This window comes from Vipera ursinii, assembly GCF_947247035.1.
Source record: "Vipera ursinii genome assembly, chromosome: 1".
Classification (NCBI taxonomy): domain Eukaryota; kingdom Metazoa; phylum Chordata; class Lepidosauria; order Squamata; family Viperidae; genus Vipera; species Vipera ursinii.
The window spans coordinates 116,563,405-116,581,856 of NC_139512.1; the positions used below are offsets into that span (position 1 = coordinate 116,563,405).

At 41.2% G+C, this 18,452-nt stretch overlaps 1 protein-coding gene across 1 annotated transcript in view; it reads right to left on the minus strand.

Moving 5' to 3' along the window:
• The window catches only part of P2RX3 (purinergic receptor P2X 3), a gene marked incomplete at both ends in the record, with an annotated part of 32,802 nt that extends 17,073 nt beyond the window's left edge, over positions 1-15,729 (minus strand). The window contains 2 exons of the mRNA XM_083354155.1: positions 1,801-1,936; positions 15,596-15,729. Coding sequence (XP_083210281.1) covers positions 1,801-1,936; positions 15,596-15,729 — 270 coding nt within the window. The remainder of the gene's footprint in view (positions 1-1,800; positions 1,937-15,595) is intronic.
• Positions 15,730-18,452: the final 2,723 nt, after the last annotated feature.

Below are 18,452 nucleotides of genomic sequence, written 5' to 3' on the forward strand. Positions count from 1 at the left end.
TGCCAGCCCACGGGCCGGTTTCATCATACCGAAGCTGCACCCACCCCATTACTAGCAATGCAAAAAGAGTCGCGATGCATCGCGACACGTCACGTGATGTGGCGAGTTTGACATCCGTGCTGTAGAGGGAGAGAAACAAATGAAAAGCCATGCAATTGCAATATTATCTTGCTAATGCTATGAATGAAATACCCAGATTAGGTGTCATGATATTAATAAGTAGGCGTGAGATTTGTGGAATGATGTTATTACGTGTTTATCATTTTGATGTCATCATGCTTTATTATGGAACCTGCTACCCCTGCAATAGCTTTGTTCTAGAATATTGCAGAGATTTTTTTTAAGGGCATTGAAGTGTTAGAAATGGACACCAACACTGTGTTGGGCTTCCTCTTTGGGTTGCTGTATACTCTGCAAGAATCACTCAAGGTATTTATGGGGCATAGCTTGTGATGCACTGCACACCAGACTGAAGCCACTTTGGTCAGCTGATTGCCCTTGGCTCAAATGAGGGACCCATCCATTTTTATACCATCTGCTTTTAAGCTCACCTCTCCTTTCTTCTGTCTTTCTCATGGCTTAATAGCAATAGCACTTAGACTTATATACCGCTTCACAGTATATACAGCCCTCTCTAAGCAGTTTACAGAGTCAGCATATTGCTCCCAACAATCTGGGTCCTCATTTTATTGACCTCAGAAGGATGGATGTCTGAGTCAACCTTGAGCTGCTCAAGAATCGAATTCCTAGAGTGAGCAGTGAGATAGCCTGCAGTACTGCATTCTAACCACGGCTTAATAGATAGTGTATGAAACCAGTTGGCTACTGTTATTAGCAGTTCCCAGAAAACTTTAGCTCCCAACACATCTCCCCACATTGGGCAAATAAAAAGTAGAAGTTACCCAACTGAGTGAAGCAGAGGAACCAAATCCTGGGTCATCAGTAGCCACCTAATGGACTATGTCTTGATGGTGGAGTTATGATGGTGGAATACGATGAGTTTTATCATGTGCTTTTAGACTTATTTGAAATAACTAGTTTTGAAGGATGTTAATCTGCCTAATCTCTCACTAAGCAAACAATTGTACGATGCTTACTCATCACACTAAGTTATAATGTACCTTGTTTAATTTGGGCTTAACTCAATGTATGAACTCAGAAATTGTGGTTTGCAAGTTGTAGTTCTTTTTATTGGAAATTGTGGTTTGCAAGTTGTAGTTCTTTTCATTGTCTCAGTGTGTTGTGAATTGGGTGGACACACACACACACAGGGTATATCTATCATTCTATCTCATTGAAATTGCTGTGCTTTTTGCTCTATATTTCAAGGGCAGATCACATTCTTGCATCAAGGAAGAACTTTTATTATTGTTTTTAATAGCCATGGAAATAATGAAGTAATGTAATAAAATTAACAGACGGGGCAGGGAGGAATTTTCACTTGGTTTTCTCCCATTTTGGCAGCATGTGTGCGTTTGTGTGGGAGGTGGGATTTTATTTTTATAGATGTGTTAAACTGATCAGAGGCTTTGCATGCTGATTTCCCTTTGTTTCCCACAGGAAAATCATTCTGCAGCTGATATTTGGTGGCATGATCCCGAGGGAGTTCTATGGATCCCCAAATGGGGCTAAGGCTGTCTGTGGCCTATAGTAAAGTTGCATGGCTTAGCTGAGAAGATATCCAAAGCTGCTGTTTGAAGGGGCTGGTGCACATTCTCCAAGCATAGCCTTGCTCATTTTTTGCAGCAAAAATAATCTTGTGAGTCTCTTTGCTATCCCTTCCCTCCTGGACGGCCTTACCTGTGGAGGTGTGACATAATCTGCTGTATCCATAATGCGGTTACTGTAATTGCCAAACCCCTTCACTTTTGTCACAACAGAGGATTCAATGGAGGTGTCCCTTATCTGGTAGGCCTTCTCATGCAGGAACACCCACCTGTGGAAAAAGAGATCTTTCAATACAGTAATTCAGCCCTGGCTGGCTGAGAAATTCTGGGAGTTGAAGTCCACAAATCTTAAAATTGCCAAGTTTGAAGACCCCCTGAAGTAACTCTTCTATGACTAATGGAAGGTACAGCTTTTGTCCTGTTCCCAGTGTTGCTGAATTACAGGGTCTAGAATCCACACCCTTCCCCTTGCCTGAGGCTAGTCCGTTGGGCACTTTAGTTCAGCTGCATTTGAAAATTTGCACTTGCTGCATTATAAAAAATATAACATGGTGAATTAATTAATTAATTATTATCAGCAGCCTTCATGAAATGGTTCCTTAGACAAACTAGATCTGTAGCTTCTGACTCTTCTCCTTGGCTTTGATTGACATATCTAGCTGTTCTCAATTAGCAGTCTCTCAATGGCATCCTCTGCTCACTAACTCCCATTATGGCTTATTTAGACCTATTTTAATTGTAGCCAACCCATTCATCTAGGACAGTGTTTCTCAACCTTGGCAATTTTAAGACGTATGAACTTCAACTGATCTAGAGATGCCATTTTGATGAAACATACCCTAGGTTTCATTAAGGTGTTGTATCTCCCAACCCTTCATACAGCATTAATAATGATGAAATGCCTTTTGTTTTCAATTTTTACCTGCTAAGATATTTTAAAAACCTATGGATTGACTGCTGTAAGCCCTATCTTGTCTAACTTCAGGAAACTAACAAGTTTATTCACGGGTGAACTAGATTCATTTTGGTTTGCAATTCAGCCACCAAACAAGCCTGTACGAAATCTAGCTTTGTTGTAATATAAGTAAATTGATTGTACAAACCTTTAGACTGCTAGACTATCAATTAGAACTGGCCATTAAAGGATGTTAAAGTTACTCTTTTGTTAACCTAATCAGGCCATTCCACACATTCACTTTACTTCTTGATGTGCACTGCCCTCTAGTGTACAGAAAGAACTTAGTTTATTACCACAATTCATTGAATATAATTAAAAACTGAGCATTGTTTTGCACAAGAACAAGCATATGCAGATTGTCAGCATGGATAAAATTATCTCTTGAACTCAGGTACTGAAGAGTAGGCTCCCCTGGTTTTAATTAAACTTACTTCTAGCTAAGAACATGCATTTAGGAATGGAAAGTGTAACATAATCAAATTACAGATTATAGAACCCCTCTGATAATTAGTCTGATTTCTCATAGGCAAGAGGGTGCAATGTGCTGATAATGTATAAGCATTTAAGATAAGTTTTTTTAATGGAATATGAGATGCCTAATTCTGATTCTGCCACTTCCTCTGGCAAAGTATTTCAATTGCCAATTATTTCTTCTATGAAATATTTATACCAAACTCCTAATTCAAATGCTTCATTCTCACTGCTATATTTCACTCTGCCTGTCTAGATTTAAAAAAAAGAAAGACAGAAACTGTATTTCAACTATGAGACATCTTGCAGAACTTGCGAACAAATGTAGTTGATACTACCCAGTTTGCACTGGAAGAATTTTTGAGCATCCTAAGAGGGAACAAAATCTCCATGAGGTATCAGATGCCACACATCCAAGGCTGGATGGCCACTAATGGAACAAATTCAATTACAGCCTTTTTTGCTTCCTACCTCCAGATCCATTGAGAACTTGGTAAAATGCTAACACCATTAACCACAATTATCTTGAAATCAAACTACCCTTTCCGCTAAATGTTCCTGCGTTTGCTTCTCTTTTTGGTCATCATGGGTGAACATAATCCATATAGGCCATACCTTTCTTATTCCAATTAATGCTTATCATTTAGTTGCTGGTGTGCTAATTTCTATCTTCATGGGCATGGTAGTTAAATGCCAGGGAAAAAAAGAAAAGAGGGGAAAACCATGGAACTGGTCTTTGAGTTGCATCTACACTATTCCATTTTCTCGCTAATGATTTATAGGGCTTTCCCCCCCCCCATAGCTGGGTTAAAGTACTTCCCTCCAGCCCTTGAAGTGGCAGAAAAGTTTGCCAGTCTACTTTGCCTTATCCCATCACTGAACCCAATTCGGTAACAAGTCGGGAAACGGTTGTGTCCCTGTAGTGAAATCCTCTGGCTTTGTTTGCCTCCCAACAAGTATCACCAGCAGGCAGCAGAAACGTCAACCAGCTGCTGTCTTTGATGTGGGATTGGGGTTGTAAGAAAGTGAACTTTCTGCAAGGGTTTTACGAATGTGCTTCCCAAGGGAGGTTGTTAGGTTCCCTTGGGGGCTTGTGTTTAAGCACTATTCTGGAATAGTGCTCTTCCATGAATTCTGGAGTAGCCCCATTCTTGTACATCATTACATCTGAGTTGATAAACAGCCCAAACTGGTTGACAGGCGATAGGGAACTGCTGAGAGGTGCAGTGGGAAGGATTATTGGGTGGGATTGAGGAAGGGCTGTATGGCAAAGAAAAGCAAGCTGTTGTTTTTTAAAAAAAATGTAGGGAGAGGAACTAAGGATGAGATATCATAATGGCAAATCCCATCAATATGACATGATGTACTAGTGTTTGTGTGTTTTACATTTAAATGTAAATTGGTTCTTCTTTCCCCCTTTGGAACCAAAGAAGCTGGAGTGGGGAGGCACCCCCTACAGTAATGGATTTTAATCAGGGAGGGGGAGAATTTTAGAGTGTTTGCTAATTGATTAGAGCAAGTGCTCAAGAGAGCAAGGTTGGCTGGGAACAGCATTCCTCTGTTTACCAGCCAAGAGGTTGCAGTTCTAGCAATTTCTTTGGTCAGTTATTCCACTTGACAAACTCGTAAGCACACAATGTCTTGTTTTCTTTTTCTCTTCTTTTTTTAAAGATGGGTTTACTGTTCTTTCAAAATCCCAGCTCCCTGAATACATTATCACCAGGATTGTGGATGAAGGAACTTTGATTGTGACCGTAGTAAGACTTTTATTTATTTTTTATATATGTATTTGTTAAATATATTTGTCACCCATCTCGCTGTGAGGCTACTCGAGGTGGCTAACAATAGTAAAAAAGAGAGAAAGTGAAAGGAATGCAAACAGAACAGAGGTAAAATAATAGAACCGTAAAATAAACAATGAAAAAGGAAGACAAGGAGAATACATCAATATGATAACCAAAAAGATGGATGGATGGAAAACAGAGAGCAAAGGGGGGTGGGGGAGGGGGAGGGGGAGTCTGCCGTCAATCCAGCAGCCATTTCCGGTGTGCAGCTTGCCCTTTTGGTCCCCAGCCCAACCAGCAGAGCCAGATCTTCTTTTCTCAGAAGAGGGAAAACACTACTTTTCAACTGGAACAGCTACAGATAAATATAAACCGCTTTTCTTTTCTAGCGAGCGAGGATTGAGGCAAGACTTTTAGCTCAATTGGTGAAATATCTTCATGCAGCGGCTAGAAGAATATGGTGACAAGCCTAGACTAGAGCGCATCAGTCCAGACTGCATTGATCTCATAGAAGCTGCCCTTGAAGAGTATTCAGAAGCTCCCATTGGTGCAAAACGTAGCAGCACGGGCAGTTCTGCCTGCACTTAGATGTGTGTATGTTACAGCCCTGCTCCATGAGCTGCATAGGTTACCAATTTAATTTGCTTCTGAGTCCAGTTCAAGATTCTGGGGGTAACCTATAAAGCCCTTCTGGGCTGCATTATTTGAGGGATCATCTTTCCCCAGTGACATCTACCCCTCCCATCAGGTCCAACAGAAGAGGTTTGTGGTGGGTTCCCTCTACTAGAGAATGTCACCTGGCATTTACTTTTGTTGTAAACTACTTATTGGCATGCTATTATTGTTTTTACTACTATTGCAGGATGATAACAAGATCTATCACTGAGCATTCAAGGCACAAGCACAATATCCTTTTTTGGGTTTTTTCTCAACAACCTGGGGTCCTCCAGAAGAACTCAACTCATGTCACTCAATCAGCAGGTTTATCAGGGATGATGGGACTTAGGGACTGGCATACATGTTCTAAACTCTCCGTTTAGGTTTATCTTGATGTATATCTTTGGAAAGCGAGCAGAGATTTTAATTTGTTTTTCTCGGGAGGAAACTGGTCTCTCTGGATATGGAGCCATGAGGTAGAGAAGTCTGGGTATCTGGGCTATCGGATGTCTCATTCCTTAAATCATTCCTCAATCCTCTTGTTTTTGTTTGTTTTTAATATTTAGCCCATATAAACCCCTGGTGTTTGGTTGACCACCACTGACAGTTCTCACATTGATTCTATAAAAATGGAAGCTGAACTTCTGCACCCGCCCACTCCCGAAAAACCTAATGATCTGGTTTATTTCTGCAGTTCAAGTCAGTGTCAAGCATCAGATCTCACACTCAAATGTTCTCTTGGAGGCTTGGAGATGAACTAAAGAGCCCTTCCAGATGACCCACCTTTCCATCTCCCAGCATCCCAACACAGAAATGCCTGGGATTGATCCAGGGAGATTTGATTGTTTGTGAATCTATTAACCAGGTGAAGTGAACAGGGGGAAATTGACCAGAAACTCACCAGACCTAATTAGCAATAGACAGTAATTGGAAATAGTCTGTTCTGAGAGGGCTGGAGAGAAAAACTGGTTGATAGGGAATGAACATCTCATGCTAAATCCCGGGCTATTTGTTGTTCTTGTGTGGTTAGTTGAGCAACTGCTTTGAAATTTAAAAAAATAAATCCTTTTTCTCAAAAATAACAGAGATATATTGGGATTTCATGCAGGTTCGTGCTTTTGTTTGGTTACCAGTAGGTTCACCTCACAATGCAATTGAAACTGACCTTTCTCTAGTCACCCTTAACTCTATCAAGATTAGCTCCTTGTGAATCAAGGGATTTTTTTTGGTCTGGCTTACTGTATGAATGATGGGATGTGGTGGCAGACACTATCCCCACTCCATATGAGTTCATAGAAGGGTCTGCATAGAATCTGTAATTATCTTTTACAATATAGCTTGGTGACATCTTTGGGCTACAAATTCAATCCCAATCTTATTTTTGCAGTCCCCAGAACTGTGCTGCTGAAAGTCAGCAGTAAAATGATAATTTTTCAGCAGTGCAGTTTTTTTAAAATTTTATTTACAAGCAAAACAAAGCCATTTAAATTACAAAATAGGTGTATTTAGCCTTGGGAGACTTGAAGCACCTGAATTCTATAAACACTGTAATATTTCTAAGAGTGCAAAGGGACCCCCAGATCAGCAGTGCCCATTCCTCAGAAACTGCATATAATAAGGAAAAAAAACAGAGTTCCCCTCCAGCTGAAGAAAAGTGCTGTCTTCTCTTATAGCTACAAGTTAGGTTATACATTTCTTTGAGCAGGGGCCAATTCTCCTGTGCTTTACTGAATAATAAAGGTAGTATTGTTTTCTGCATGCAATTTAAAATTCTGAAAAGAATATTTCCCTGGCACACAGACAGAAACACGTCTTCAACACAGTACATTCCCTTTGCAAGGTTTTCAGTTAGACATCACTGAACTGAACTGCATACTTCTCTGCTTTCATTATTTCTGTAAGGAGCAGACCAGGATGACTTTTCCAGGTTGTGCAGCAATGTTCCACAATGATAGCTGAGCATTCAACGCACAAGCACAATACCCTTTTTGGCTTTTTTTCAACAACCTGAGGTCCTCCAGAAGAACTCAACTATATAATTCAATTGGCAGATATATCAGAGATGATGGGACTTACAGACTGGCATACATGTTCTAAACTCTCAGCTATCACTGGATTTACAAGTAGCAGCTGAGGCAAGGAGTACCCATGTAGAATTACAACTAGTATGCCAACTATAAAATAAAATATAAAATAGGGAGTCAACCTATTTTCCAAAGCACCAGAAGGCAAGACAAGAAGCAATAGATGGAAACTGAACAAAAAGAGAACCAACTTAGAACTAAGGAGAAACTTCCTGGCAGTAAGAACAATTAATCAGTGGAACAACCTGCCCAGACATTTTGGATGCTCCAACACTGGAAGTTTTTAAGAAGAGACTGGACAATCATTTGTGAAAAATGGTGTAGCCCCAGGGTCTCCTGTTTGAGTGGGGGGTTGGACTAGAAGACCACCAAGGTCCCTTCCAACTCTGTTATTCTGCTAATACAACTGCTACCTTTCCTAAGCTGCATTTGGTGACTATTTATCCATATCTTCTCTATTTCTCACAATAATGCACCTTTCATGAGGATATTCTTGAAAGTTGACCTGAAACTCGACTTGCTAACTGTAACTATGTATATGGATGATATGGTGCCTATAGTGAGATATCAGCACTGGTAGCCAATACCATCTAACCTTTAAAGACCCAAATGGTCTCACTCTAAGGCAATATTTCTCAGTCTTGGCAACTTTAATGTGTGGGCTTCAACACCTAGAATTCCCAAGGCAGCAAATACTCACATCATAATATTGCTGAGGTTGATAAATACTGATTTAAGGGGCAGCTTTCCTATTACAAAAGATGTCCAGAGGTGCAGAAGAGGACCTTCTGAAGATGCCTCTGCTGTCAGAAGCCACTTCCCCCCCACCAGAAAATGGTAAAGAGCCTTTCCTGTGTTGCTATTCTCCAGATATGGAATGTGTTCCCTCAGGACCTGCATTTGGCCTGCTCTCTCTCTGCACTCAAAAAATCTGTAAAGACGCTTCTCTTTCACTAGGCTTTTAATAGCGAAATTATTTTAGTGCCTATTTTAGTGTCAGTTTTGAATGGTATTTTTAGCTCGTTATATTTTGGTGTTTGAGCTTTTGTGAATTGCTTTTAATACTCACCAGGGTAGAAAGACAGAAAAATTCACCCATCCATCCAATAAATAAAGAACTACAGAAGAGAATAAAATCAATGAATTATCTGAACTAGTGGAGGTGATTTTGTGTACGTTTATATTTATTCTCCAGATCAGTTGACTAATATAGCAGTAGCTGGATTTAAGTTGCTGTGATGCTCCTCTTCCAAAATATAATGGATGCATTTAAGCCTTTTGGGTCTAAAAAGCAGAATGATATGGGTAACTGAATTCCAATATAAAAGCCTAGGCAAAGCTAAGGAGCAGCGAGACGTCTCAAAGGGGATGGGGAGCGGGAAAGTAGGCCAACTGAATGAAAATGCCAAGCCAGAATAAGCAGCATAGCAAAACAAAGCTCCACCACATCACTGTCTAGATATAAGAGCAGAGAGAATGTCATATTGCAAGCAGCAATCCTCTTCATGTCATCGGAGATGGCATGAGTTATAACTAGGGAGCTGGTGTTATAACCCATCATTATACAGAGGGCACTAGGCTGGAAAAGATAGATCTGTTGCTAATCCAAAACTCTGTCACATTAATGAAGCAAGATGATTGTGCTGCTTGTCACTTGAGTGGTTTCAACTTTTGAACTGTCTCTGGTTGACTATACAACATTTGACAAAAAAATAATAATAATAAAAAAATCCCCAACAAACTCATTTTAACCAGGACATCTCTGGATATATGGGTTTGGGTGTGTGTGTGTGTGTGTGTGTGTGTGTGTGTGTGTGTGAAAGAGAGAGAGAAAGGTCTCCTTTTATCCATGACCAATTATTGCAATTCAAGTATTTGAAAAATGTACTTAAAAATTCCACACATAGAAAGACAATTTCATCTAGCTGTAATTAGTGATGATGAGCACTAAACATTTGCATCCTGAAAAAATGCTAACGCATTCAAGTGAACCCAATATACATAGATAGGACTGTCTCCTAAATCATCAGTGGAAGAAACTATTAATAATGGAAGCCCTGTTGCTTTCAATGGGAGATGAAGGATAATGCTGCATCTTGACTCAGAAGTGATTCAGCCTATGATTAATGAGTCTTACAGGTAGCCCCCAATTTACAACTGGTCCTTCAGTGATTATTTAAGGTTAACATACTCTCCCCAAAAGTACTTGTGACCCAGATTCAAGTTTTGATGGCTGCCCTCCCTCGCAGTCATATGACTGCATTTTGGTGCTCAGCAATTGGCCTGCATTTATGGCAATTTGCAGCATCCCATGGTCACATGACCACAATTTATGACATTTTTGTTAGAAATCAGCATTTAGTTCTGTTTTCCGGCAAAAAACCCACCCTATAGTGAACAATACATTTGCTTAACAACCACCATGTTTACTTTATGATCACCACATTTTCTTTACGACCTCCACAAAAATGTCGTAAAATCAGGTGCAACCAATGGTGGGATTCAAATATGTGAACAACCCGTTCTCTGTGTGGATGCTGCTTCTGGAAGTCCATTCTGGGCTTGGGCAACAAAAAATTAGTTACCGGTTCTGCCGAAGTGGTGTGAACCAGCTGAATCCCACCACTGGGTGCAACCATGCGATGACCTGCTTCATGGCCATCATGACTTATGATCAAAATTATTAGCTCAATGACGATTGTAAGTCAAGGACTACCTGTACTCTCTAATAAGTATGCTGTGGTTCGGAGTCTTAGCTACAAAGATCTTTAGCTAGAATTGGGTCAAATGCATTTCCAGCAGTAAGCAGTAATCTGCCTAAGAAGAACAAAATTGTTCATCATCTTGATAGACTCCAGGGAAGGGAGCAAGATTTAACAATCTAGTTTTTGCCAGCAACACTGTATTTGAGCAGAACCAAATTCTCCTTTGCCAAGGGAGAGGGGGAGAGGGGGAATTGGCGTGTGTGTCTGTGTCAGAATCACCCTGCCTGCTATGATCTCTTCAGCCTTCCTGTCCACCCATGTTGGAGTGGCCGCAAAACACTCCAGAAATAACCATAGCTGTCCCAGCTGCCAATCCCTATCATTACTCCATTTTACCTGTTCTGGGTCACGGCAGAGAGTTCTGCCCAGATTGGTGACTGCTCCACTTATCACAGGAGGGTGATCAGGGTTTGTTTGTTTTTCCTGACCTTGCTGCCATCCCCTTGCCACACATCCCTGGTGAATGGGGAAAATGTCTACCAATCAACGCACTGCAGCAGGAATGGAGGAGAACTCGTTTCAAGACTCTGCATGGGTTTCTGTAAGTTGATTATCTGCCTCTCTTCTCACATGCTATTTGGGCATCTCTCAATAACATGGAATAATAAGAATATTATTAATTAATGTAGAAATCACCCTAGAGAGGAAGGAAGCAGATTGCCTCTGATGTTTGCCTAATTAAATAGATTTTGTAAAGCAGGAGAACTGAAACTGAACTAGCCCATCTCTCTTACTTCATGGGAGGGGAAAGTGATTGAAATTGAAAAATACAGGGAAGGTTGCAGATATGCCACAAAAGCCCACTTCAACATCTCTCCTTGTTTTTTCAATAATAGCAAAAAATTAAAATGAGGTTGCTCCACCTTACAATAAAGTTACACCTCCCACCACAACATTGTTAAAACAGAAGGTCCCCCCCCCCTCTTCCTAGCATGGCATGGCAGAGCATTAGCATAGTTTTCATTTCCCTTTTAAAAGCCTGGAGGGAACTTGGTTTCAAGTGTACTGGAAGGAGAAAATAATGGGTATCAAAGAAACTCAGGAAATAAAGTGGGAATGGAGAGGGGGGACACTGGGAAAGAAAGAACTGTGATGGAATTTAAGTGGCCAGAATAGAAGGGATGTAGCCTCACCTCCTGACATGCCCAAAATATATCTGCACCACACAAGGTGATTGACTTCACCTCCAAAATAAGGGATGACCTTGAAAGTGTGATGGAACAGTGTTGGTTTGCAGGGTGAGGGAAAATATTATTTTAAAACTGGCAACCTAATAATCACTTAAAGAGGTGTTGTTTCTTATAAAGTGATGAAATGAAGACATGATACATCCACAGAGCAAATTGTTATACTCTGAGTAAAATTGTATCATCATAAAGAGGAAGTGAAGGCAGGGTCTCTGTCTCATATATATTTCCTGTCTCATACATGTCTGGAAGAGGTGTTGTGATATATCACCTTTTCCAAACTCTGATGACCTGCGTGTTCCAAATACTTCAAAAAATATCTATAACATTCAGGGTTGTTTTTTTTTACAGAAGAGTTACAGGAACCACTAGGAGTCACCACATTATTGGTTTCATTTTTACTGGGACTCTTCAGATGCAATTATTATTATTATTATTATTATTATTATTATTATTATTATTATTATTATTATTATTATTATTATTATTAATTTAATTTGTATACCGCCCTTCTCCCGAAGGACTCAGGGCGGTGAACAGGGCAATACATAATAAAAACAAGATACAAAAATTAAAAAATATTAAAAAGTAATTAAACAGCAATGCCCGTAATAAATTAGTACAGATTAAAAGTTAAGACCAATTTATAAAACCCAACCCCATCCCATCAGGCCAGGCCAGCTTGTTCAAAAAGGTAGGTTTTAAGATCGCGCCGGAAGGAGCGGAGATCAGGCGCCATCCGGAGCTCGACCGGAAGATGGTTCCATAAATCCAGCGCGCCCACAGAGAACGCCCTCCCCCTGGGGGCCACCAGTTGGCATTCTTTGACTGGTGGCACCCTGAGGAGGCCCTCTCTGTGGGAGCGTATTGGGCGGAGGGAGGTTGACGCCGGCCGCAGGTGCTCCCCAAGGTATTCTGGACCCATGCCATGTAGGGCTTTGTAGGTCATTACTAACACCTTGAACCTCACCCAGAAGACAACTGGAAGCCAATGCAGCTTGCGGAGCAAAGGTGTGACATGGGAGTGTCGGGAAACTCCCAACATAACTCTCGCAGCTGCATTCTGTACCAGTTGGAGCCTCCGAGTGGTCTTCAAGGGTAGCCCCATGTAGAGAGCGTTGCAGTAGTCAAGACGAGAGGTCACGAGCGCATGAGTAGCATCTGAACCCTGAATATTGTTCTACGTGGTTGAAGACCTCTACAAGGAATTGAACTCACAGATATTCATATTTTAGATGATTACATTATATACAATGCATTGCCTTAGGAGTTTTCTTCATCTTGGTATTCAGAAGCTGCAGGTAGAGATACCATAGAGGAATATCTATAATCTATTTGTAGTCATAATGGAACATTCTTTTATTAAGTTTCAGATTCTGATCTGACTTTATTATGAAAGACTGAAAGATATCTGAATTGATTGGTAGCAGAAATCATTCAGATTCCCATCTGAGTGATTTACCACAGAATACCAAGTATTTCAGATTCTCCTTTAAAAAATAATAACAACAACAAAATAGCACACAGAAAACTCACTCTAATATAGTGAGAAAATGCAGAAAATTCAAAGTATAAGGGCATTTTTTTGTGTGAAGAAAGATTCTGAGCTTTGTTCAACTGTGGTGCTCATAATAAATGCTGAGACACAGAATTGATCCAAACACGTAATTTTTACCTTGTGATCCAACTAGTGGATTTTAGAACTTAATAAAAGTCTGAGTAGATACAGTAAGACAGTAATTTGCCCATCCTTGCTGTGAGATGGATTTAATATGATGTTATCCTATTCACAAGAATAATAGCAATAGCAACAGCACTTAGACTTATATACCACTCCCTAGTGCTTTACAGCACTCTCCGAGCAGTTTACAGAGTCCACATATTACCCCCAATAATCTGGGTCCTCATTTTACTGACCTCAGAAGGATGGAAGGCTGAGTCAACCTTGAGCAGGTCAAGATCGAACTCCTGGCAGTGAGCAGAGTCAGCCTGCAACATTGCATTCTAACCACTGCACCAACATAGCTCTGGTCATTGTAACTATTCCATCACACTTAACTGGAATGTTCCTGCATGGCTGTTTCTGTTATTGCTATGTTAACACAATGGCTTTGTAACCATTGCAGACTTAGTTGTAGACTTTCGCCAGTGTTCTCATCACTCATTTCCCTGTAGATGATAATCACATTAATAGCTTCCTTTCCCCATGACCCTTCTGCTTATGTTATCTTAAAAATGGATTAAATAACTTCCACTTTCCTAACATGCCTTCCAACATAATTCTCATCTCATACTCTAGTCCCATGTGCCTTTTTCTCCCTCACACATAATTATAAGTAACATTTTCTGTGGAATGCTACAATACTCCAATTCTATTCCAAAGAATCCTCCAGAGGTGCTTCCAGATAAGACTTTGAATTACGCCACTGTGCCTCGTTTAAAAAATTTATGTATCAGTGGCCATCCAAGCTTTCCTGCATTTTCCCACCATTTCTTCCATCTTTTCCTTATCATTCACATTAAAAATAAATAAATTAATGAGGGTGGGGAAGAATAGCTTCACAACGCTTTTTCGTTGGCCCTGAGCCAGAAGACCTTAATCTGGAAGTATCCTTAGGATTTAGGGAATTCCTCCAATACATACAGACTGAGGCAAAATATCATCTCATCAGAAAAACTGTTACTGAATTTTTGATGCTTCCTGCCTATGTAGACTTCCACGAAGCACTGAAAACTATCTTAAACCAGGGGCTTGTCCATCCCTACCCAATGTTCTTTCCTCTGGGTTGAGACTCCCGGGCAGAGCATTTTCATATTGTTTACTGCTGGAACATTTTCACCAGAGATATCCAAAAAAAAACTCCCAGATACAAAGCAAGGATTTTATCACTCGGTTGCAATTTCAGTGATTGCACTATTCTTCTATTTCCCCTCAAAACCTCTCCCTTATTCAGAATAGGCACCGGTTACTATATGGAATGATAAACTGTCACCAATTTCTTTGCCTCTTCTCTGCCTCTCTGCTAAAGTCCACAAAGCACAAACACAGCATGGATTCACACAATTATTGGTAACATCTGGCCATAAGGTGGTATGAATGATATATGGGAGCATGGTAAAGTAAGCATAGGTGTGCAGCAGATTATAAGGTTGCTACTACAGTTCTTGATATCACATTGGGAGGTCTGAATCTGAGACAACGTTGAAATAATTATTCAAAAATGTTCACTCTTTTTCGCTCATGCCTTCATTAGTTCAAAGCTTCCTTTGCCTTCAAATGTCCTAAGTTCTAACTGTCTCTACATGATGCATAACAACAAAAAAAGGCAAAATATTTGCACAGGAAAGCAAAAACAAATACTGACAACCCTTCTTTACGTCTCAAAGTAATTGCCTCTAAATTAACAATAAGCAGAAATCCCAGATTTGTGTAGCTTTCACCTAGATATGATCACTAGCTGAGGATCTTTCAGATAAAAATGATCTGAATCCATTTTTCTACTTCTTCAAAAAAAATGTCCTGTTTTCATCACCGCAGAGTGGAGCAATTGGCAGCTTGTTACCTAAGTCCCTACCTGTAGGAGGAGACGCTGGCAGCAACCTCATGAGACATGAGCTTCCTTCCATACACTCCTTTTCAGACCTGGCAGTCATAGATACTGGTATATGAATTTCTGCAAGCTTAAAGATAATTAGGATGCAAATGCTTACCTCTCTCAAATCTTCCCCATGCTTATGACCCCGTGCATTTGAAGTTGCACTGGGGACACCAAATGTTCAGTCCAGCAGCCTATCCTGCCTTGTTTTTCACATCAGTCGGTATTCAGATTTTTTTCCCTCCACTGCATTCTTCCCATCCCCTCTGTTAAACTTTCTCAAATAAAGAAATCTTTTTTGAAAAGTGATATCTGCGGGTTAGAATCCTACCTGCTATTTACATCCCCCCCAGTTAGAAGATATCACACAAACACACACACACACACACACACACACACACACACCATGCATCTGCCTTCCCTCACCCAATGAAGTATGAAATGATGAGCAGCTGGACAGCCCGGTTGATCACACCAATGGTCCAGCTCTTTACCACCACCGATTTGGTGGTTTCATAGGTGAAGAAGTTTGCTACGCACGTCATGCTGGAGGAAAGCATGGAGACTGAGGAGCAACTCCAGGATGCCCTGCAAGCCAGAGAAGAAGGCCAAGGGTTGCAATGATGAGAGCAGGAACAGACACCAGTGGTGAAAGCGGTGCTGGCAGAATGCACAGAAGACACTTCCAAAGGATATCAAGTTGGCTCCTTCCAGCTCTTCTCTGCTGCAACTCTGGGCCAGTCTGAAGTGCAGGGACCCCTTTTAATAAGATCTTGCTCCCGTCTCCACTGAACACTATAATGATGCTGTCAGAGAAAGGTGGGGCTTCCCAGCTCATCAGTTACAAATTGGATTCCAGCAAGTATGTAGATGGAAGACATCTTAGCATTAAATAATGAATCCGCAAGTGCTGCATTTTTTTGAGTGGGTTCCAGCCCTACCGACTCTGCTTATGTGAGTGCTGGGAACTTCACACAGTCGGAAATGGGGGAAGGGATCACAAACAAAAGAGGAAGGTTAAAGAACCTTAAGGAACTGTTTTCCTTGGAGACCAAACTGAAAAATGGGAGTTGTCCTAATACAATCCTGTCTCCACTACCTTCCCAGAGTCTCGGATCAATGATAGCGAGAAGAGCTAAGTAACTGGATATCCGGTGAGAATATCTGTCTCCAGATGCATCTTTCAGACTCCTTTCCGAAGGCAGCATGTGGAGCTCTTTCTAAAGCATGTGGGTTCAGACTTATTAATGTTCCTACTGGCAATGAGAGTGTATGTACATGTGCTTTTTAAAAATTAATGTTCACCATTTCCACAAAAGCGATTTCTATGGCCATCGCTTTGGTGATATATGTGTAATGAGAGCAGTTTCATTACCAATGGCTTGGTGATGCTATAAATCACTAATGTATAAATGTTTATCACAATTACATTACTTTTATATCTTGCCTCTCCTCTGGGAGGTCAAGACTGGTCAGTAGGTGTTCTCCCCACTTTGTTCCTACAATAGCAACCCTACAGGTAAGAAAAAGTAGCTGGTACAAAATCATTCAAGTTCTTTGGTTGAGTAGAACTTGAACAAGTCTCAGTCCATCTGCAGACCCCTTCCCAAAGTGCAAAACCATCTCTCTCTCTCTCTCTCTCTCTCTCTCTCTCTCTCTCTCTCTGTGTGTGTGTGTGTGTGTGTGTGTGGCTGGCTGGCTGGCTGGCTGGCTGGCTGGGACAGGGACACTTACTAACTCATCCTCATCCTGAGAAGCAGAAGCAAAGTGCTAGCATTCAGCAGAAGAGCTTGTGAAAAAATGCTGATTTCAGAGAATCTGATTGTACTTGTAGTCCCTGTTCTGTCTTGGTGCCAAAGTAGAATATGGGTGAGATCTGCATGAGAAGCAGGAGGAAAAGAGAGGTAGGGTGCAATGTCTCCTCTGCAGCAAATAACTGACAGCAGACGACCCATCGGTTTTCTGCTCTTCGTTCTCTTATCCAATGGAGCAATCACTCCACAGAATCAGGGAATTGGTAGCCAAAGAGTCTTCGCTCCCTTCCTTTTGTCACCCTTTCTATGGTAGGAATAGCAAAAGTGAGAAAAAAAGAAGTGAATCTTAGGGATGCCAGCTGTCCAAGCCCAGAAAAAAAAGGGAATAGTGATTTCCTCCATGAAATGGTGGCTGAAGAGCCCTTTTATACGCATCCCTTCCCTTGCACCTTGTGTGTGTGTGTCTCTCTGTGTGTGTGTGAAGACCACTTGACATGAGAGAGAAAAACAAAACATCCCTGAGGCTTTGGCCCTGCAGCATCAAAATGGAGGGGACAGAAAGATCTACCGTATTCTGGCAGGATATGCCTCTGCTGACAACATCCCTTGGTGGAGCAGTGGACTAATGCCTCCTTAAGTAACACCAGCTGCCTGCAATTAGTGCAGGTTCGCATCCCACCAGGCTCAAGGTTGACTCAGCCTTCCCTCCTTCCGAGGTAGGTAAAATGAGGACCCAGATTGTTGGGGGCAATTAAGCTGACTTTGTAATAATGCCGCTTGGGGCCCCCTGAAAGCCCTAATAAGCAGGCATATACATAGAATGAAGGCTATTGCTAAGCACATTGGCTTGTGCTTCTTAGATTGTAAGCCGCCCTGAGTCTTCGGAGAAGGGCGGGATATAAATGGGATTAAAATAAAAATAAAATAAAGCAAATCCACACTCTGGGCACTATCTTGACTATGGGATATTGACTGAAGAACTGCATCCATCTCCCTTTGCATTGCCACTGGAAAGTCAATTATTACTGTTTGCTGGTAGTGGCTCCATTTGATGCCAGGAGAACCGGTACTAAAAAGCCAAGTTCTCCACTTTCTCCTACCAACCTTTCACAGCATGTTCTCTAATTCCACATTATTATCACTGACAACAGAAAGCCCACTTCTCTGGTTACTCTCTTCTGTTGACAGAACTGGTGTTGAAGGACCTGCTTTTCGTCTTCTTACTTCTGATGCCATCTATGGGTTAGCAAGAGAAGTGGGCGAGAGAACTATTGGCAATCTCTCTGTCTCTTTCCTGATTCTCTTGCTGCCCACAGGCCCAGTTTGTTCCCAGCTTTGAACAGCCCAGGTTCTATTTTCATTCCACTCACATTTGGGTAAGCAGGCTCCCTGGTTTTACAGATTCGGTTTACATGCAGACATTCTGGGCATTGTGTTCACCCTCAATCCTAAATAGAAAAATGTCTCCTTTTTCAGGATTGCAATGCAAGGATCAAGACACTTATAAGAGCAATAGCAGGACTGTGCAA